The sequence below is a fragment of the Xenopus laevis genome, chromosome 1L, assembly GCF_017654675.1.
Source record: "Xenopus laevis strain J_2021 chromosome 1L, Xenopus_laevis_v10.1, whole genome shotgun sequence".
Taxonomy (NCBI): Eukaryota; Metazoa; Chordata; class Amphibia; order Anura; family Pipidae; genus Xenopus; species Xenopus laevis.
The window spans coordinates 46,878,818-46,902,883 of NC_054371.1; the positions used below are offsets into that span (position 1 = coordinate 46,878,818).

General features: G+C 38.8%; 1 protein-coding gene across 2 annotated transcripts in view; it reads left to right on the forward strand.

Annotated features, from left to right (window-relative positions):
- LOC108698714 (EF-hand calcium-binding domain-containing protein 6) overlaps window positions 1-24,066 on the forward strand; it is a 61,527-nt gene that overhangs the window by 26,464 nt on the left and 10,997 nt on the right. For both annotated transcript variants that reach the window (XM_041589054.1, XM_018230424.2), the window contains exons 13-14: window positions 8,773-8,883; window positions 23,104-23,203. In XM_041589054.1, coding sequence (XP_041444988.1) covers window positions 8,773-8,883; window positions 23,104-23,203 — 211 coding nt within the window. The remainder of the gene's footprint in view (window positions 1-8,772; window positions 8,884-23,103; window positions 23,204-24,066) is intronic.

Here is a 24,066-nt window from a genome sequence, read left to right on the forward strand (position 1 = left end):
GGATCCAGAAACCTGTTATCTAGAAAGCTCCAAATTACATAAGGGCCATCTCCCATAGACTCCATTTTATCCAAATAATCCAAATTTTTTAAAAATGATTCCCTTTTTCTCTGTAATAATAAAACAGTAGCTTGTACTTGATCCAAACTAAGATATAAACGATCCTTTTTGGAAGCAAACCAGGCTATTGGGTTTATTGTTGATTAATGTTTACATGGTTTTCTAGTGGACTTTAGGTATGAAGTTCCAAATAATGGAAATATCCCTTATCCAGAAAACCCCAGGTCTGGAGTATTCTGGATAGTAGGCAACATACCTGTATATATATATTGCAATTAATAATACATTAGCATAGTAGTTGCAATTATTGATATACTCACAGTATGAATCGAAATGAAAAAGCAGAGCCGAAGCAACAATTACCACTGCAACCTTTTATTCAGGTGATTCACTGGTACTATATTCGCTCTGCTTTTTCATCTGTCCTTTGAATCCCCGTCTGATGTCTTCATAGCGACATATTTAAAGAAATAAATGTAAAAAAAAAAAGAGAGAGACATAAGAATATTTTTATTATTGTCAGAATTTTTTTCCCCTGAAGCCCCTCTGGAACAGAAAGCAATTTATTTTAAACTTCACTTCTTAAAAAAATATAAATGTTTGTGTTTGATTCGTAAGTGTGTTTCTACTTCTGCTTTATGGCAAGGAAACGACTATCACTCCTGAAACTTCCACTATTTGCACCTATGGGTCCCAGAACAGTGGCAAACCCTGCAGACCTTGTAGTTATTCTGACAGATGAAAGCAGGTTCAACATGTTACTTCTTTCCTTTTTTTAGTTCTTACTAAGGTTTGTACATCAGTAATATATTGTATATATTATTTCAGTGTAAATCTGTCTTCATGTACAATACTGCTGCTGTCGAGGAACTAAACCCTCATCATTTGTAACCAGTTGCAGCAATACCCTGAAGGATTTCAATTTTGCACCTTTGATGCTGAGAGAGGCAGAGGCTTTTTGGCATTTTGGGCTAAACTTTGTAATAATAGTAGGAATTACCCATGGGATAGTTGATAAACTCTAAGAATCCTTAGCTAAAATAAAGCAGATTGCTTTGTATGTGTGGGCGCTGCTTGTCTCTGTTTATTTAATATTATTTTAAATAACTAAAAGACCTTCCCAACCCAATATACATATTTTAGTCATGTTTCTAGCAATGCAGTGAACCTAAAGGATTGCTAATAACATTTGTGTATAACTTTTATCTGAATTTAATTTGCAGAGATAAAATATATTATCTATATATTGCATCATTGTGCTTTAATTTATCAAATACCCATTTATCATATGTTGAATAAAAATGTTTAGTTCTATATGTTGTCCAATAATAGCGTGAGCCTCCCTGCTTTGTTTGTCAATGGACCCTGCTCACTAAGTCAAGTCTGTAAGCAGAGGGTATTTACGAGTCTCTTGAGACGAGGGATAAGGATATACTTTGGATATCACACTAAACCATTTTGGTGGTCTTCAGTAGCCCAATTGGCAAGTGAACTTTCTACTGATTATAGGATACCTATAATAATAAAAATGATTTAATTTACTGTTTAAATCTCTTATGATTCTTCCCCAATTTACACAAAGGATCCATTTGTACCCGTTAAACAGATGTTCAGTGCTAAAATGCGATCTATACATCAAATGGCCAATATCCAGTTATTGAATTGCAGCTTCCTGAATCTGTGCAGGGATCCCAAATCTGATATAGATGAAGTAGAACATATTAGATAAAAACTGTATAGTGTAGTAAGTTAATACAATCAGCCTACTCACCAGCTATAGTCCAGTATTAAGCCAAATGGAAAGGAATAAAGGTGCATATGGCCCTGCAGCAGATCTTCAAACTCCCCAGCAGAGAAAAAAATATTGTTCCAATGCTCCACAGGTTGGACATAAAACATAGAAACCAGTATATAGTGTAGCAAATTTTAATGAATGAATAAAATGCAAAAAATTGCCTATTTACAAAACATCCAATATAGGTACAGCACATAGAAAGCCACATGAATACATTTCAGTCCAACAAGTTTCATGTGATTAGCTGCCATCCTTCCTCAGGGACTAGGTACTTCCTTATCGCGACATCCCCCAAGTCTTGTATATCGAATATCGAAGTCGAAGGATTTTACGCAAATAGTTTGATCGAACGATCGAAGGAATAATCGTTCGATCGAAGGATGAAATCCTTCGAATCGAACGATTTGAAGGATTTTAATCCATTGATCGAAGGATTATCCTTCTACCAAAAAAAGTTAGCCAAGCCTATGGGGACCTTCCCCATAGGCTAACATTGACTTCGGTAGCTTTTTGGTGATGAACTAGGGGGTCGAAGTTTTTCTTAAAGAGACAGTACTTCGACTATTGAATGGTCAAATAGTCGAACGATTTTTAGTTTGAATCATTCGATTCAAAGTCGTAGTCGAAGGTCGAAGTAGCCCATTCGATGGTCGAAGTAGCCAAAAAAACACTTGAAATTCGAAGTATTTTTTCTTCTATTCCTTCACTCAAACTTAATGAATGGGCCCCTTAGAGGCACATTTATCAAAGGTCGAATTTCGAATTCATGTGAGTTTTTCAAAACTCCCATAAACTCCCATAAATTCGAAATTCGACCAATCGAAATGTATTAATAAAATCAAATTTTCTCTGCTTGTACTAATTGAATCGACCCGAAAACTCGAATCAACTTTGATTCAAATTAAAAAAAAACTCGATTCGAATTTGAAAAACTTGAAGTCAGGAAGGCTGCCAACAGGCCTGGACTGGCAATCTGTGGGTTCTGGCAAATGCCAGAGGGGCTGCTATAAGATACCATTGAAAGTCAGTATTTAGTGGGCTGGTGGGGGCTGTTTGGGCCTCTGTGTACCTGAAATGCCAGGGCCTATTTTATTTGTCAGTCCGGACCTGGCTGCAAACATCACCAAATTGATCCCTGGACCTCTCCCATTGACTTATACAGTAATTCGGCAGGTTTTAGGTGGCGAATAGTCAAATTCAGTTCTTAAAGAGCCAGAGTAGGATAGATCTCGAAATTGTAATTCTAATCGAGTTTGAATAATTCACAATATTTTTTTTTTAGAGAATTCAAAATTTTCACTTCGATGCCCCTTAAAATACATAAAATACTTATAAAATATCTAAAGACATATTCATGTCTGATATACCCAAACAAACCATGCATTTAAAAAAAACATGTAATAAGTATCCATTTGTACTGTTCAAAATGGATTCTGTCATCACATAACCCCCCCTTTTTGTACTTCAGTAATTCATTTAAATTTCTTATAGCCATGTCTTGTTTTCTTTCATAAATGAGATTCAGAAGACATATATTTATGCTTTTAAAACTTTTGTGCTTCTTTTTCATCAGCATCGGCAATGTATTCTTATCGCTTGCACTCTCACATTTAACTCAACCATAGGCAACTCTATGCAGCAATATAGTAAATAGAGAGTAATCTTTAATTGAAGAGTAAAATATATGCCTTTGGGGCATTTGTACAATCCTGGGCAAACACATTTGCCCAGAATTATACTACCTTGTATAATATTATACTTTTATATTTATAAGGATATGAGTAAATGTTTTTTAATTTTGACATACAGGTATGGGATCTGTTATCAGAAAGCTCTGAATTATGGGAAGGCTGTCTTCCATAGACTCCATAGACTTTAAAATGATTTCCTTTTTCTGTGTAATAATAAAACAGTAGCTTGTACTTGATCCAAACTAAATATAATTAATCCTTATTGGAAGCAAAATTAGCCTATTAGTTTTTTTTAATGTTGACATGATTTTCTAGTAAAGAGCCAGATTATGGAAAGATCTGTTATCTGGAAAACCCCAGGTCCCAAGCATTCTGGATAACAGGTCCCATACCTGTAGTAGTGATACACAGACTGGGACCTGTTGGGGATTGTATAACTGGTCAGTGAAATTCAGCTTAATAGGCCAAAAGGGTGACATTTCAATAGAGAAAGCCTGTTTTGCTGTCCAGGAAATTCCTAGGTTTATGCTGATGTTGTAATGAACTAATGGTGGCCCTGACCAAATACTTGACCTCCAAGAGGGCTGAGCTGAAAAGAGGTTTTTACAACAATCGCTGCTTTAGAGGGAGAAAACTTAAAGCTTTCAGTTTACTTTAATAAAAAGATTGGCTTTGCAGGACACTAAGTTTTGTCTGCATCCACCTAAATTTTCTTCACCTGCTGCTTCTCTGCGATCTTCCTCGGTGTCTCGGAATTGTAATCTCTTTCATTGGTGCTATTGTTTCCTAATCCTGCCATTATTCCAGCACTGGTTCTCGTGCAGCTCCTATGCATAAGAGTCTTTGTATGTAGTACAATAAATTTGCAGTTATTGCAAGTGCAAGAATAATCAAGGTAGACAAATTCAATTGGAGCAAAAAGGTTTCCTCAAGAAACCTCAAGTTTCCTCAAGTATCATTTCAGAGGCTGTACCACAAAACAGCACCAGGAGATTAAAGGGATCCTGTCATCGGAAAACGCATCAGAATTCTGCACTGAAATCCATTTCTCAAAAGAGCAAACAGATTTTTTTTATATTCAATTTTGAAATCTGACATGGGGCTAGACATTTTCAATTTCCCAGCTGCCCCCAGTCATGTGCCTTGTACCTGCACTTTAGGAGAGAAATGCTTTCTGGCAGGCTGCTGTTTTTCCTTCTCAATGTAACTGAATGTGTCTCAGTGGGATATGGGTTTTTACTATTGAGTGTTGTTCTTAGATCTACCAGGCAGCTATTATCTTGTGTTAGGGAGCTGCTATCTGGTTACCTTCCCATTGTTCTTTTGTTTGGCTGCTGGGGGGAAAAAGGGAGGGGTGATATCACTCCAACTTGCAGTACAGCAGTAAAGAGTGACTGAAGTTTATCAGAGCACAAGTCACATGACTTGGGGCAGCTGGGAAATTGACAATATGTCTAGCCCCATGTCAGATTTCAAAATTGAATATAAAAATATCAGTTTGCTCTTTTGAGAAATGGATTTCAGTGCAAAATTCTGCTGCAGCAGCACTATTAACTGATTCATTTTGAAAAAATGTTTTTTCCCATGACAGTATCCCTTTAAGGGTAAGGGCACATGCTAAGATTCGGGGAGATTTAGTCACCCGGCGACAAGTTGTCTCTTCTTCGGGCGACTAATCTCTCAGAAAAGCCTTCCCACCGTTGCCTGAAGTTGCCTGAAATTGCGTCACGAGGAAACTTTGGGCAACTTCGGAAAATGAAGCGCTCCGAGTGCCATCCCAACGGCGCTTTCGATTCTAGTTGAGTAGTCGCTCGAAGAAGAGACGATTTGTCGCCGGGCAACTAAATCTCCCTGAATCTTAACGTGTGCCCTTACCCTAAAGGGGTGGTTCACCTTTAAATTAACTTTAAGTATGTTATAGAATGGCTAATTCTATGTTACTTATCCCATCTAAAAACAAATGCTCTGTATGGCTACAAATGTATTGTCATTGCTACTTTTTATTACTAATCTTTCTATTCAGGCCTCTCCTATTCATATTCCAGTCTTTTTTTCAAATCAATGCATGGTTGCTAGGGTAATTTAGACCATAGCAACCAAATTGCTGAAATTGCAAACTTGAGAGCTGCTGAATAAAAATCTAAATAACTCAAAAACCACAAGTAAATAAAAATTTAAACCAAACTCATCATATGGGGAGGCAGATTTATCAAAGGTCGAATTTCGAATTAAATTTTTTTTAAACTCCTTTAAATTCAAATATACTCGAAATTAGATTGGGGGTTATTTAATGAAAGAATCGAATATCTAAAACTCACACTAATTTTACCGACTTGAAAACTCGAATCGATTTCGACTAAACTCAATTCGAGTTTTTTCTCCAAATCAAGTTTGGATAATTCACAATTCGACATAACACATAACAAAACCAGAAAATTCGAATTCGAATTTTCAATTCAACCCTTAATAAATCTGCCCCTAAAAGTTAATTTAAAGGTGAACAACCCCTTTAAGATATCTATATTACACGGGGGGGGGTGTAATCATGGTCATAAAAAAATATAGTATACAGCAGAGAATTCTAATATCACCCTCATCATGATAAATGGTATTTTAATTACATTTGGGCCATATGTAGAAATAAGTCAAATCAACTGGACTTGCTGTGTTTTTTCCTTGAAGACGTTTCACCTGTCATGAATTCAGAATTGAGAAAGCCAGTTGGATGACTGGTGAAACTTCTTAAAGGAAAAAAAACACAGCACGTCCAGTTGATTTGACTTATTTTTACAGATATACCATGACCTGGATGAATGAGAATCTTCACAAACATACATTTGGTCCAAAAAGAATCATTAGCTTCAACCTACACCTTAGAATGTAGATCCATTCTTGTTCATGCTTCTGTTGCATTTCTCAGAGGCACAGTGGGTAGCCAATCAAAGATCTGCCATTAAATAGGCAAAGATATGCTTCAGTTCCCTGTCAGGTCATATAACTGCTGGGTCTGCCCAGTGATAGCCCAGTGATGACAAGGTTTGCGGGGGAATTTTCTGTTCAGCAGTACAAAAAGCAACTTTCAGAAACAAATTCCTTATAAGCAGGGCTAGGAGTAGAGTTAGGCTATAGAGGCACATGCCTAGGCTCAATGGAGAAGAGGCACTGGTCATGTACCTCTTCTGCCAGTATTCCCCAAGGGTTGGACCTGCTCTACGCCTGGTGCCCTGAATCTTCTGGGTCGCTGTTGCACCTACTGCAAGTGATTTATTGCACAACAGCAGACAAGCAGTTTCCCAAACCAGCTCTTGCTTTGAGCAGTGGCATCGCACATGGGGCAGGGGGAATTGAGTGCAGGGGTTAGCCTTAGATGCCCTCAGCTCTAGGCTTGGCACTGCTTATAAGTGTATGATGCAATTGCCAATTCCTGCTCTTGGCAATGGCTAATTCCTGTAACACACTACTAAAGCCGAAATCACTACAGGCTTACTCTACTTTTAAGAGTACAGTTCAAGGTGCACTTTAAATGCACAACAAATATGTAATAACTAAATATATAACATATTATGAATAATAAATTATGAATAATATATGAAATAATATTTATAGTAAAAAAAAAAACATAACAGTGGGTTACTTTTTAGAGTAAAGGAAGAAGATTATCCATTTGGACCATTTTGTAAATTCACTGTGAATGCTGGAAATTGGGAGTTTTTCTGGCCCTGCCCAATAACCTAAATATAATTTCTGTACAGTGATTTATCTTGCTCTGTCGATTTGGTACCCAAGTGATATCCTGCAACAAACCCATTAACATACAGTAGGCTTCCTCTGCATTATTAGATAGATCTTTTTTCTAGGTTTTAAAAAATAAACAAACAGTTCCTGATTTTACACAGACTTTCTGCAATAATGTATTTACTGTCAAGAATTCAATATGAATGTACATATTATTATTATTATTATTATTATTAATAAACTTAGCTGAATGGGGCCCAGGTCTCTCGAATGTAAGGATAAGCATTTTATAAGCTTAATGAAATAATGTAACAATACAGAATAAAAACAATTGGCTAGCTGGTTATACTAGGACTCAAGCCATTCTCCACTGGCATTATGTGTTATTGTGCTGCTGTAGTCCTTTAATAAATACTCCCGTGCCACTTCATTGGAAGCACACATCTTTATTATCTAGTGGATTATGTTTCATTTTTCTTTGGCATCAGCCAATAGACACTACATTTTTCTAGAATTCTAAGAAAGGTTAATGTTTATAACCTTTATAGAATTTTATATGCTACCATAATTGCATTAGCCATATTTGCATATTTTACTTCATAGCCCTGTATAGGGTAATTGTACAATGCACATAAATGCCTTTTAGATGTTAATGAGCTTATATCTCTGCAATATACATAACGTTATGGAAAAAATGGAGTATTAAGCATATATTTTATTCCTGAGAATATTTATCCCTGAAACAATAAAGGGGATTTTTTCTTCTTTATTTACATCTGTCAAACTGATGAACAAACTGCAGAATGGTATGAATAGTGTTTGCTGGCATTTATTTCTTAAACCATTGCCACAAGACAACTTAGTGCTGTTCCCAGCCCCTTTACACCCGTCTCTCCCCAAAAGTCAGCTGTTCTTTATGAATGTCTCCATATAATGAATGCATGCCTTGTTCATCCTTATTTCTTAAATCATTCTGATTTATGCCAGTGTGTTAGGGATTACGCTTACATTGCGCTCAAGGGATAAAAAAAAAAATAGTGAAATATTCGTATGCAAATATTTTCAAGCTTTTATTAAATGTGTTTTTTTAGTGTGAAGGTTCATTTCTTTTTTCTTTAACGAAAGACCATTTTTTTGTTAATTTTTTCCATTCACATTGAAGCTAAATAGGCTTTTTCAAGTACAAGCTTGTTTAAGAGATACCAGTGTTTTAGCCTAGTGAATACGGTTTTTATAGAGGACAATCAGACGTGGTTGAATATGCCGGTATTCCAGCGACTGGTCAAACGAGAGTTCAGGGCTACAAATTCTTTCAGTCACAAAGCTCTGGCGGTGAAAAAACTGATTAACCTCTGATATTCACGTGGCTCCTCTTGATTGGGAGGCCTGATGCAGTAACAAAGAATTAATGGCAGCCATATGCTTAGGCTATTTTCAATACTTATAACCCTAGAGAACTTTTTCATTGACTGGCTCTAACCTCTGTAACAGGTTTGGTGTGGAGATTACAGATGAAGAATTTGAACAGTTACTTGACAGAATTCCCCTCGATGAAGATGGAAATGTCAGATATCCTCATTTCATGGCTATGTTCGATTCAAGGTAAATGATATCTTTATTAGATAACTTCATAAAATGTAGTGTCATTATATATACTGGTGACCTATTCACAGCATCTGTTCTGTGCAGCCATTTTAGCTCAACAGGTAAAACATATTCAGCACTGTATTTTGGTCCGGTGCTGCAACTAGGCACCAGTCCAGACATAAGGGCAACCCACCCACAAACCCCAGTGCACATGCTATAGGGCCAGAGTTCTATTTCCAGCGACCCTAGGACAGCCATTGTCTCTCAGCGCCCAGTTTTCAATGCATGTAGCAGTTAGCCAGATGCCACCCCTGAAATTCTGCAGCCCAAGGCCTGGGACTTTGTGGTCTTGCCACAAATCCAGGCCTGCACACAGTGTCGGACTGGCCCGGTGGGACACTGGGAAAAACCCGGTGGGCCCCAACCCTCATGGGCCCCCCGCCGGGCCAGACCCCCTCTCCCAATGCTTGGGTTTGTTTTAAAAAAGTGTTTTCATCGGCGCACATCGCTGTCTGCGCATGCGCGCCGAGTGGTGCCGTGTGTGCATGCACGCCTTCATGCACGGAGCGTCACAGGAGGGGAACGGGGGGCCAGAGGGGGCCCTGGTCAGCAGTCCCGGTGGGCCCCAGGCCCCCCAGTCCGACCCTGCCTACACATGCACAGAATGTGATGTAATGCATGTACATGGTAGGAAGTGAAGTTATGCACATGAGTATTACATCACTTTCTACCACACAAGTGTGCCACAGCCCTCCAAATACCCACCCCCCAAACCTCCTCTGCCGCCAAATTTATTAGGCAAGTATCCAGAGGCAGCAAAGAGAATTTCTTATTTTAAGTTTTATTTTTACATTTTTGTTTTTCACCTGAGGGCCGCCCTCTTAAAGCTGCATCCCTAGAAACAGTCCCTCAAGTGCCTATATATAAATACGGCATAAATACCAAAATATGATTAAATATTAATGATCTATTATATTTACAAACATGCACACGAGGGGGAATTCAGTAATAATAATGCGGATTTGGCCAGTGGTAGTAACCCATGGCAACCAGTCATCAGTTAGCTGTGGTCAGTCTACTGCATACATATTAACAAAAGAATTTGCCTGATTGTTAGCCATAGATTATTGCAAATCTGTACCTATGTTTGTTCATTTTCCTAGAATGTTTTTTTCTTTTACAACAATTGCGCCAAGGATTAGATGTATATTTTATTAATTGGAATCTCAAATAGGACACACATACAGAAAATAATGGGTTATTAATCAGAATATGCACGTGACCATTGCAGCATTCATCTGATTTTCTGATTTAAACATATACACTGATAATACAATGCTTACCTAAGAGGCATTTAGGATATAGGCATCTCTCCAAGTAATTTTGTGTCCCCCCTGTGTGGTTCAATTTTCTGTAAGTCCTATGTGTAACATAATTTTATTATTATTCCCACACTGAATATGTGGTTAATGAATGATCAACTTACTACACTAAATCAAGCAACTTGTATCTGCACTGTATATTAACCTTCAGCGCACCAGGAACTACACTTTTGCCTCTTTAATGTTGTGTACTGATTTTATTTACTTTTTGAGTAAATAAAAACAGAGGGTTCCCACGATTCAACCTTTTGCTCCTGGAAATAGCCCCAAGCTTTTAAAAAAAAGCAACAACAAAAAAATCAGCTGAAAACACAAGTGTTCCTGTACCAAGTAATTATAATCATCATCATCATCATCATATTAAGCACTTTAATAATTATTATTATTAATAACAATTGACAGGAGGGCAAAAATACCTTAATATCCAAAGTGAGCAAATCATATTTGAATGTCTTTCCACTGTCAATATAATTAATAAACAGGAATGCTTAACATACAGTATCATTGTGATAAATCACCCATTTTTAGAGCAGTTCTGTGCAATGCATTAGTAATGCTTTGACTACTGTTAGTTTATCCCAGGCAGTGTATTACAGGAGAGCTACCATATTCACTTTACACAGATTTATTGCAATAAATATGTGTTGCCAATTATGTTCTAGATCTGGAGATGAACTGGGTCATTTAAGTGCAGAGTCCAAAGGGACATTTTGGACCCAATTTCTGATGTTTTTGTTTGACCCAAAGAACTAAATGGGGTACTCTGGAAGTCTCTTTGACAGTATCTCAGTTCATTCTCAGTTCAGTCTTTCTTGTGCAGTGGGCCCTAGGAGATTCAGTCCTATAATGGGTAGTGAACCATAGGGTTCCAGTTCTTGGATCCCTTGAAAGCATCACAAATCTTAATGACTTCAACATTCTGATTCACACTGTTGTACTAGATTTGCATCATGTTACAACTAGCTCAAATAGTATATGCTGAAACACATGCAACTGCACATGCAAAAATTGCAAGTGCAATGTGAGCATCCATATTTTTAACCCTGTCTACATCTGGTGATCGTCAGGGATTAAACCCATAAATAATCCATTAACTACTGTCTATATCTAGTTACATGAAACACTGTATTTGCAGATTCTCTAAAAAAATATAGTTGATCTAACACCAAAGTACACAAAGGTCTAACCTTTGGAGCTCATACACAGCAGATCCTTGCTGCTTACTTTATTATTGTTGCAACATGTTTCAGGTACAACTGCCCCTTGTACTGTAGTATCTTGCATATCATTCCTGTAGTACCTTGCACAACTATCCCTAACTATCAGTTAGGAAATAAACACAAGCTTAGAAATGAATGTCTCAATCCATTTTCTGCCTCTCTATGAAAAATCCTACTTGAGATGAATCCTTTCATGGTCCTCCTGTATATTTTCTGACTGGTTCCAGTGTACCATGAAAATCTGCCTAAGAAACCCTGCTATACACTATTCTCTGCTGCACATGGCACTGCTGTGCATGAAGGTGGCCATAGATGTAAAATGTATGTTTTCAATACAGACATGTCAGAGCTGAATCGTCAGATATACATTTTCAGAAACAATAGAATTTTACTGTATCTGATGATTCAGTAGTAACAGCGGCTGATGTTCAGATGCCTTCAAAAAATTTTCAGCCAACCTAATAGACAAGCCAACCAATATCAATATCAATATCTTCTGCCGATATCGGTCGTCTTGTCTCCCACCATACACGCACCGAATATCATAGAAAGCTTTGTGTCATACAATATTATGTGGGCGTCTATGCCCACATTTACACTCTGTTAGAGGGAATTCTGAACTCTGAATGGTTCTCTTAGAAGAAGAGCTGGAAACTCTGGCTACCTTCATATATTTTCTCAGCCCAGTAACGTTTTATCATTTCTTTTAAATGTAATTTAATTTTATTTTTTATTTGGTGCATAGAATCCATATAATTTATTGTTATTGGTGCATAGAATCCAGAATTTTTTTAGGGATTTGTATTTGACCAGTGTTCAGCTTAACTGAATCCAAACTATTTATGTGACACTGAAGCTCTGGACAACTGAACATGACACTTTTTTTGACAACTGATTTTTACTTCTCTCAAATCTGAATATGCAACGTAGACTTATTTCACAGGGTATGTTTTCTGAGCCAGGGTAAAAATGTCAGCGGAGACACTGTCCTGCACGTGCAAGGCAGATTTGGCCCGAAATCCATTTTATTGCCTACGCTGGCATTTGTTAATAGTGGCTAGCAGATCTCAAAAACCCGCAGAGAGAACCCACTGTGGGTTAGGTTAAAAGCTTATGGATTCAGATTCAGTTCTGTATTCAGTCATATATTTTGTGAAGAAGTTGGATTTGGTTTGTTCCTATTTGCAATGTTGGATTTTATTGATTGTTTTCAGTTTACACTGCTCGATTCGTTCATCTCTTGGAAGTTGGTTGGAAGTAGAACAAGAAAGTGATGAATTTCAGTCCAACGCAGTGGGTTGCTGTCACTTGACAAAGAGCCTAGCTCGAAACATGTTGTGTCGAATAAAGCACTGATTTTGCAGCAACCCACTGCGTTGGACTGAAATTCATCACTTTCTTGTTCTATTTGATATTGGCTTCATTGGACGGAGGCTTAGTGATTGAACAGTCTGGTCGAATCCACTCTATTCTGTTGGTTGGAAGTAGTTAAGGTGAAAAAATGCTGAAAAGTCTCCTGTACAAGGTGTCAACAGGCTGTTGATGTTATGTGACTACTAAGTTAAGGTGGCCATGCACGGGCCTATAAAAGCTGCCGACAAACCGAGTCTGCAGCTTATTGGCCCATGTATGGGGCCCTCCGACGGGCTTCCCCGAACAATATCTGGCCGGAAGTCGGACAGATGTTGATTGGATGGGACTAAAAATCCTGTCGGATTGCGGCCACATCTGTTCGTTGATGCGGTCCCGCGTTCTGATCGCCCATTACCCATCGTTAGGATCCGATCGTTGGGCCCTAGGGCCCACGATCGGATCAGCCCGATATTGTCCACCTCAAGGTGGGCATATCGGGGAGAGATCCGCTCATTTGGCGACATCGCCAAACGGGCGGATCTCTCCGTGTATGGCCACCTTAAGACATACATCCAATGGTCAATGTTATAAAATGCAATCTGTATTACATGGGTTAAGTTAATGACATCCAATCTATTTATTTGTGTATACACATGTTTCAGCATCCTCTGTGTCTGTTGTTGTGCTATTTGCTTTTGTTGCAGTGAATAGGAGCAAGATGTTGACATAAGGTTTTCAGGCTGGTAGACAGTCACTGTTTGGTGAGAGGATGAAGTTTTATTACTCAGCACAAGATAAACAGGCAGCTGGAAATGTCGTTTTTGGCTAAAATACATAGTATTAAATTATGATATATTTACAGGCCAAATTAACAGGCGTGCTCTCTACCAGCCAATTAATACATCGTCATCCAGACCCCCAGAGGTAACCTTTGTGTGGTCCTGATCTCAGATAGGCAGGAATCCCTAAAGTCATTGAGAATGTGATTTTTTTCAATAGCCCAAATGTGTGTGTGTGGGAACTCACGGGAAACAAATCCAGACTTAGATTTGGATTTTGCTATACAAGGAGGAGAAAGGTGACATTATGGATGCTGCTAAACGTTACTCCTGCTCAAGCTTAGCCTGAACAATAGAACTGTGTTGTTTGTAGGTTGCATCCACAACTTAGATATTCTTCCCATGTCAGTATAATCACTACTGGGAGGTAGCTCGATGAAGGATTACCATATCATTAATAGTATCCATGACTTTTGTTCAAAGGCTACTTGTGTAATGTTGCCTTGTGGATGAAGCTCTCTAATCCGCTGAGCTGCAGCTGTAGAAAGGGTCTTCCTTAGAGCTCCCCACACTGACTTTCTCTGTCCCTTTGGATCAGTTTTGAAAAAACAGACAGAAACAACGGTCAGCTGAAAGGCAGGAAAAAAAGAAACATCCATTCTACATTTCTACATTCATCCCCTGGCTTCAATCCCTGCCAATATCTTCCATTCTTCCTTTTTCTAACATCCAGATCACTGCTCGGATGGTGGCCAGATTAAGAGAAGAACAATGCCATTCTAAATGTAAAAGTTTGCATCTAATTTTTTTCACCTTGCATGGGAAGAAAAGCACAATTAGCCTAATGTGTCTGCCTAATGCTCAGCCTGTAGTTGCTATCTCCTTAGATACTTTGGCAAAATGTGTGACTGCTCTTCTTCTTTTCCTCTGAGAAAATCCTATTCGGTTTGTCAAGGCAGATACTAACATTTTATGTTACCTGTGTTTGGTATATTGCAAATACTTTACACCAATATACCATAATAATTTTGCGATTCGAGTGCAGTCACATAAGCATGAACTTCAGTAAGCAGTGATATAGATACTGCAAGCGAACATCTGGACTATAAAACGGTATTATCAGTATTTTAAGCAATGAGAGTAGGTACCAAATAAGCAGCGATGTTCAGCTTCTTTTAAATAATAAATCAGTCATCTGTCATATATGTGGATTGTGTTTTATTATAATGATGACATACTACATAGAAGTCTATGGAGCCAGTGTATGAGCAGGCTAGATACTATAAAATACCTCTGAGGGCCTCATCTAGACTATGAGCTTTCAGTTACACTGTCCTGGCTATAAGTACCCTAAAACAGTTCATAGTGGTTTTGGTTGGTGCAGAATTCTCTGTGGGTTTTATACAACATAATTCTATGGAACAATAGGACCCACTGCCCTTGACATCTTTCAGGCTCCTTATTACTTACTGGACAGTTCTAAGTATGAAGCTTTTTAGAATGCAATAGATCAGTGATCCCGATTCAGTGGCTCATGAGAAACATGTTCTTCACCAACCCCTTGGATGTTGCTCTCAATGGCCTATAAGCAGATGTTTCTTTTTTGAGATCCAGGCTTGGAGACAAGTTTTGGTTGCATATAAACCAGACATACTGCTAAACAGAGCCTACTGAAGGCTGCCAGTCCACATCGGGGCTACCATATAGTTATTCACAGACCTTATTTGGCATCCTCAGGGACCTAGTTGTGTTGCTCCCCAACTCCATTTACATTTGAATGTGGCTCACAGGTAAAAAAAAGTTGGACACCCCTGCTATATGGGCAATGGCACACCAAGAGATTAATTGCCAGTGATAAATCTCTGCTTTTGCGGGTGACTAATCTCCTGTAAAAGCTTTCCCACTGACAATAATGTGAATCGCTGGTTCTAAAACCCATGTGTCACGTCAGTCTTTAAAAATCACTTGAAGAGACTGGGAGATTTGTCACCAGCGACTATTTATGCTAGACTGAGGATGACAAATCTCCCGAAAATGCGTCGCCATTGCAAATAACTGAAATCGCTGGTGCTAAAACCAACATATATCGCAAAGTCGCCCGTAGTTTCCTACTAATGCAACTTTGGGTGACTTTGGAAGAACGGATCGATTCGTTGGTTATACCGCTGGCGATTTCAATTATTTCCAGTGGAGAAGCATTTTTGGGAGATTTGTCGCCCACAGTCGTGCATTGTTTTTGCGGGCGACAAATCTCACCATTGGCCGCTCCCTTACAGGAGATTAGTAGCCCGCAAAACCAGAGATTTATAGCTGACATTAATCACCATTGCCCTTAGTGTCTGGCCACACGGGCAGATTCGGGGAGATTAGTCGCCAGGTGACAAATCTCCTCTTCTTCGCACCGACTAATGTCCCAGATCTGCCTTCCCCTGCGTTCCGCCGGCTAAAATGTAAATTGCCTGGGTTCAGGCATACGGAGCGCTTTGTTTTCATAAGTCACCCGAAGTTTTCTCGTGAAGCAATTTTTGGGCGACATTCGGAAAACGAAGCTCTCCGTGTGCCTGCCCCCAGGCGATTTTTTTTTTAGCCGGCGGAAGGCAGGGGAATGCAGATCGGGGAGATTAGTCGCCGCGAAGAAGAGGAGATTTATCACCTGGCGACTAATCTCCCCAAATCTGCCCGTGTAGCCAGACCCTTAATGATTGAACAAGAAAGGTAGTTTCCATATCACATGGAAACTAGAGTAAATTGTAAGGCAGGATGCACCACACCTTTTGCTAGTTTTCATCTTGATCAACAATAAAACTCACCTAAAAATGTGCCTTCATTCATTCCCCTAAATTAAATTAGAAACTTGTTTGTAAAGAATTGGTTTACATCAATGCAAGACTTTGTAAAACTTTAGAAGGTTCTATTTAAATATTTTTTTATTGCAGTAGCATGCATCACAAAATTCAGTCGAACTCTTAAGCTGGCCATAGATGTAAAGATTTTTAAAAGCTCCGATCATCATCGTGAGACCTCAATTATCTCTAAATGATCATGCGATTGTACGAATTGTCCATCAACTAAAAAGACCATTTCAGGCGATATTGCCAGGAAAACAAAGGGGAGCTGCCTGCTTGTCCCTGCAAACATAGATAGATTGCACTGGGACCAATAAAGATTTTTTTAACCTGGCCGATCAATTTCCTGACAGATGTCGGCCGAAAAATCGTAAGATGTACGATCGTTCGAATCCCACAAACTGCATGATAATTTAAAAGGATTGGTCGGACTTCGCTAAAATCAGTCGTTCGGCAAGAAAAATCTTTGCATCTATGGGCACCATATAAGTTTTTTTCTAAATAATGTCAACCCCCCTCCAAAAAACTCAACTATCTTGAATGCTTCAGGTACATCCCGTTAATGACTACTATAGGATATTAACAGACATTAGGGGGCCGATTCACTAACTTCGAGTGAAGGATTCGAAGAGAAAAAAAACTTTGAATTTCGAAGGTTTTTTTGGGCTATTTCGACCATCGAATGGTCTACTTCGACTATGACTACGATTTCGAATCGAAGGATTCGAAGTAAAAATCGTTCGACTATTCGACCATTCGATAGTCGAAGTACTGTCTCTTTAAAAAAAACTTCGACCCCCTAGTTCGGCAGCTAAAAGCTACCGAAGTCAATGTTAGCCTATGGGGAAGGTCCCCATAGGCTTTCCTAAGTTTTTTTGATCGAAGGATATTCCTTCGATCGTTGGATTAAAATCCTTCAAATCGTTCGATTCGAAGGATTTTATCGTTCGATCGAAGGAATAATCCTTCGAGTATTTGCGCTAAATCGAAGTCGAAGGATTTTAATTCCTAGTCGAATATCGAGGGTTAATTAACCCTTGATATTCGACCCTTAGTGAATCGGCCCCTAGGTGGCAGAGTTCTCCATTAAAATTTTGAGATTTTAGTTTGAAAGCCAATGGAATTATATTTAAAATCACTGTTTATAATGTTTAATATTGGAAAATCCACAATCTCGAATATTGATAAGTATGCCCCTGAGCTTAGATTGTAATAAATAAAAACTCACTCATGTTCTGTTCATTCCTATGGGTTTTTTGGAAGCATATTTATCAATGGTTGAAAGTTAGAACTCACAGTTTGATAAATACACTTCCAAAAATCCCATTGTAATGAACATGGGTGAGTTTTTATTTATTAAAATCTAAACTCATATTTGATAAATCTGCCACTTAGTGTTCACTAGAACTGAACTGGAACCCTAAGGCTAATGGCACAGTGCTCTTCACATCATGGAGGGTTTGATATTCTGCCGACTCCTAAAACTGTGGAATCACTACATCATACCTCCCAACTGTCACTTTTTCAGAGGGACAGTCCCTCTTTTGACAGCTCAACCCACATTGCCTCATTTGTACTGGAAAGTCCCTATTTTCTCTGCACTGAACAGCCAGAAAAAGAAACAGTTTCTCACTTAATTGGCTTTTAGCAGAGAGCCCAGAACAGCCATCAGGTGCAAATAAGATACTTTGTAACAATTTTGAGACACAAAAAAACAGTTTAGATAAGGAGAAATATTTTCAGACTTTCATAACCTGCAAAATTTTGTAAAATTAACATGGTAATTAGGGGGTGTGGTCACAGAAAGAGGCGTGGTCAAAAAAACGCTACTTTACGTTTGAAAAAAAATGTTGTCCCTGTTTTTACTTCCAAAATGTTGGGAGGTATGACTACATACCTATAATGTAGTAATTAGAATGTTTGTTTTGTAGTAAGTAGTAGTCATAGTAAAATCTACCACCGTTATATTTCACCAAGAGCAGTGCTTCAACCTACCTAAAAAACACTGACATTTTACCAGGTCTGAACTGGCAAAAAGATTTCAGCGAATGGGGGATATGAAAGCTACAAAATGAACACAATGATAATCATACAGAGCTGAAACAATTTTACTAAATCTGACATTTACTAAATGGGCAAATTTAAATTCGAAGCATCTTTCCGTTGTACAGTGATTACAATACAGTGATCACTATAAAATTATAGAATTTGTTTTATTAATATTACAGAAGATAAGTCTGGTAACCAGCTAGAGTCCGACTCCATTCACTATAGATGTGCAGTGTGATGTTCTTTGAGGTTTGTACAGGAAAACTTGAGTCACATTGAAAAACTACAAATTCATCCCATTGGAATTCAAACCACAAATACAATATGCGGTTTTTTTAACCTGTATTTTTGCTTTTTGTGACAGCAATGAATTCAGTAACTTTATTAAATATTGAACTTTGCTCATCCAAGCAGCTTCATGTTTTGGCAGAGATATACCTATCTGTACGTGTTCACCCATGCTACAGAGGGGTCCAACAGCCTCTGCTCATTAGCCCTCTTACAGTCCAGACCATATTATCATTATTATATCATGCAGCCACTTTTTATTATGTGTTAAATTGTTTGACCAGAGGAATCAACAATGAAAACATCCAGCTAAAAGGAAAATAATAGAGGACAGAGTAAATGTGTGTGTGTGTGTGTGAAGTCCTGTTAATTTGGGTATATACAGTCAGTGGGGAGATTGCAGCAGACTCCTCAAAGGCAGAACTGTGGGGACATTGATCTGTATCAGTTTCAGGCTCATGCTGAGCTGCTGTGTTCTTTGCTCCAGACAGTCACGTTTTACATCCAGCCTCCCACCAAGTTCTTCTGTGCAAGGTCGGCTTCCACTTCTCATCCCTTGTGCTGTGCAGTGCAAACGTGAGCCTCAGTGTATAGCAAGGGCAGCTATAAAGTGCTGCTAACCCAAATAGACTATTTCCTCCTCTATTGTGCATATGAGGCATGTGTTTACCTTGACAGCTATTTGTAAATATACCGTATTCCCACACATAGACCCATACAGGAAATAAAGACAATAGTCGCTTTAAAAAAAAGTATTTTAAAATGCAAAGTATTATTTACTCAATTGTAGCATAGGTAACAGTAATTATCTGTATAACGCAGCAGTTCTGTGCCCTAATAATGCTGTTTTACTGCCCTGGTCCCCATCAATAGTCTCATACAGTAAATAGAAAATGTGGAAAAGGTCCTCTGATGATTCATTCACTTGAGTTCATGTAAGAACTGTCCTTTAGTTACATTGAATACACTATGAATGTTAAGGGCTTTAGCACATAGGCACATTCGGGGAGATTTAGTCGCCTGGCGACTAATCGCCTCTTCTGCGGGGCGACAATCTCCCCAAACTGCCTTCCCCCTTCCTTCCACCTGCTATAATGAGTAAAAAACACCAGCATCAATGCACTCGAGGCGCTTCGATTTCCGTAGTAGTCGGAAATTTCCTCATGAGGCAACTTCGGGCGACTTTGGAAACTGAAGCGTCGCAAGGAAGGCAGTTCGGGGAGATCGCCCCCCCCCCACAGAAGAGGCGATTAGTCGCCAGGTGACAAAATCTCCCCAAATCTGCCCGTTAGCTAGCTCCCTGAACTAAATTGAAGATTAAGATTACTGAGATTACAAACCACACCGTTTTGGTGATGACCTAATGGATTTACAGTGGACATGCCCAAATTCTACCAACACCACTTTTGTGGCGCCATAAGGATTCTGTACTGATGGATATGAATATTCTCTGACCCTTTTATGATGTCACTATAATCTAAATTTTCTATGTGATAACTTCTTTATGCAAAGGCTCATACAAGTTTATGTGGGGGACTCTGGGATTGAATGTATAAAATCTATTCTTGTGAGTACACTTGTCTCTTATGTATTGGACTCTAAAGCTGGCCATACATAGGGAGATCTGCTCGTTTGGCAACGTTCTCTCTCCCCGATATGTCCACCTGGAAGTAGGTGATATCGGGCTGATCTGATTGTGGGCCCTAGGGTCCAACAATTGAATCACAACGAGAACAATACGGGCGGTAGGAGCGAGGACCGCATTAAAGAACAAATGCTGTCCACTTTTCGAAGGGATTTTTAAATCCATCCGATAGACATCTGTCCAGAAATTGATCGGGGAAGCCCCATACACTGCCCAAAAAGCTACCGACTTCATCTGTCTGAAACTGATATCTGTCTGTGTATGGGGGCCTTCAGTGGACAGGAATATAAGATTCGATGTTCGAGATTATAGATACAAACTATCAAAAGGGAATTTGAAGTGGAGAATGCAAAGACAACATAATTGCTCTTTGTTTGTTGAAAATAGTATATTAAGAATAAACCTAGCCCAGGATAGACCTGTCTCAGTGTCTGGAGAAAATAATGAAAATTAATATCCATTTATTTGTGTAGTGATACTGCAACACTGGTGCAAATGTAAAACCTTTGTTAGTAGCTTCCTTAAGTAGAGAATTGTTTTCCTATCATCCGTCTATCTCTATTATAACTGCAATCACATGAAAAAGATCCATAAAGTAGAAATGAAGGCACTGAAGAAGAAGCCAAACTTCAGTCGATGCTTGTATCACATTACTTGGATTGTTCCTGTGTTGACATAGGCATTCATTTGCTAATTATGCTGCCCGCTAAACAGCTAAACTCAGAAGATCCTTTCCTCTGAAAAGTCCTGCAAAGTTGCTGGATAGTGTGCATCAATTTACAAGGCATATGTTTTTCTTCCTTCTTCCACATGCTTCATAAATGACAAGGTTTCAGGCTCTTAAAAAATTTGCTAAATGGAGCACGGGTTGAACTGCAGCTCCTTTCAGTCTCCTCAGCACCTGCAGGACATTTGCACATACATATATAAATAAATTAACAATGAATAAATAATTGAATCCAGCCCCCACATTGTCATTTTAAAGATTTAATCCAACCCCTGCATTGTCACCTTAAAGATTTCATCCTTTGATGCAGCCAGTGTGTTTGCCAATTCCTAATTCTTTTTGATAAAGTCTTCAGATACTTGCGATCTGTCAGGCAAATTTTGGGTATTGTTTGCGCTTGATTAGTTCTGTATGACCCAGGGTCGCCCTTAAAATCCACATCACTCACCAAGACTTGGAACGGCCTCCCTTCCTTCTTAAGGGATGCAAAGTGCCTGCCATTACTCCGGACAAAAGCCTGGAAGGTTTGCAGCATTTAGCCTTCTCAAGGCGACACGTTTTGCTCACTGAAGCGCAAATAAAACTCATTAGGTAGCCTGTTGATTTCTTCTCCTAGCCAGCTTTCCTTGCTCTTTTGGCTGCTGGACTAAGCACTGCCTTTTTGCCTTATCATTTTCTACTGTTATTCATTGCTGCCCAGCAGCTGCCTATATCAGTCATAATTTGCTAGATGGTTTCTACACTCATTTTTACATTTTTTATTCTTTTTGCTAATTCATTTTACCTGATTTGGCAGATAAACCCTATTTAAGGAAACATATGAAACAAGAGATCTTTATCCAGAGGTAGAGAGCTTTATAACTATATTTCTGATCCATCAGCAATGCCATTTTTGGGGATACCTAGACAGCCACACAGACAGATCAATAAGCAGATGAGTAATATGGACAGACTCCAGAATGCTTGGGACCTGGAGCTTTCCGGATAAGGGGTCTTTCCATAATTTGATCTCCATACCTTGTCTACTAAAAAATTATTTTAACATTAATTAAACCCAATAGGATTGTTTTGCCTCCCATAAAGATTGATTCTATCTTAGCTGGAATCAAGTACTGTTTTACTAGAAAAAGGAAATCAATTTAGAATTTAGAATAATTTGATTAAAATGGAGTCGATGAGAGATGGACTTGGGATGGATCCAGGCCCACCAGGGCTGCCATATCAGGGGCCTGCATGCACCAAACCGACTTCAGGGCAACTTTCAGCAGCCGCCCACCTCCACCCCACCCGGTCCAGTGCGTACCTGTGATTTTCTTCTATAGGTTGGGGCAGGGGAGAAATTGCCTGGCAGGTGGGAGCAGATCTGGGCCAGCGAGCCCCACAATGGCTGGGACCACCTGTTTTTTTCCCCAGTGTCCCACTGGCACAGTCTGACCCTGGATGGCCATTTTGCAACGGATTTCTGGATAATGGATCATATACTTGTACCATAAAGTATAGAAGAGAAGAGTAGCTTTAACAATAAATGTGAAGATTGCAATATCCCCAAAAATCTTCTGGGTTTCCTTACTTTCTCTATTTAAATCTCTGCTCCAGTAAGTCAACATGTAGCCTTTATTAACATGGTAAGAATAACATCTGGGTTACTGGAATTGAAAACTTGGGCCTGCAATGACAGAGCCACCTTTATGTAGTAAGTATTACTAAATATATCTTGTGATCTTGTTCCTCTGTATGTTTGGTTTCATTCTGATGACCATTAGTGGGCACTGATTTCTGGTTTTCTAAAAAACATGGAAAAGTCTTATAAAGGTACATCCTCCAAATTCGATTCAGTATGATAAAATATGCTGAGCTAATATGACAAAAATGTCTAGTAATAGATAAGGGGAGCCCAGTCAAAATGCAGCATGGCTTTATACTTGTGTAATATCTTCTCACCCCAGGAGAGGAGTGCCAAGTCTTTTTGATGAAAAGTCCACCATTTTCTCAGTGTCTGACGTGGCTGATAAGAAGGAACCTGGATCTGGGAGGACTCCCGAGCAAGTATACATACTCATATTTTTATTGATAATCTGCATAAAATGGCACAATTGTTTTCCAATTACAATACTACCTATGGAATGATCTGATTGACCTGCATACTGTTTTTTGGCAAGTATTTTATATCAGGATGAGGCCCTGTAGTTAAGACACAATGTAGATATATATCCATGTAATTACACCAGCATCGACATATGATCACAGTGTAATGGAAGCAGTGGAGGAAAAGGTACAGTTTTATTCACCTCAAGTGCTCCTTTATTTGCTTTAATGTGGGATCTATACATAAAAATTATGTTAAAGTGAACATGCTCAGCTTGCTACTCTAAGCATTTCGGTAATTTACTTAAATTTTGTTTTTAACGGTTTAAAATCTGTTGGCATTGTTTACCTTTAAATAGGGGCTTATAGCTGAGTAGCTCTTTCTATTGTGATGCTGTACTGCTGGTATTAGGGTTAGATGTATATATAGGTGGTTCAACGAGGGGCTCCTCTGCATACCCTTTCTACCTGGGCATTTTAGAGCCATACTGACATCTAGAGGGAAAGGCCTGCTTCTCTCCACCCTAGTACAGGGGTCTATTATGCAGAATGCTTGGGACCTGGGCTTTCTGGATAAGGGGTGTTTCCATAATTTGGATCTCCATACTTTGTCTGCTAAAAAAATAATTTAAACATGAACTAAATCCTTTAGGATTGTTTTAAGGATTAAATCTATTTTAACTGGGATCAAGTACAAGGTACTGTTTTATTATTACAGAGAAAAAATAAATGTTTTTTAAAAACTTAAATTATATGATTTAAATAGATTCTGTGTGAGATGGCTTTCCTGTCATTCGAAGCTTTCTGGATAATGGGTTTCCTGA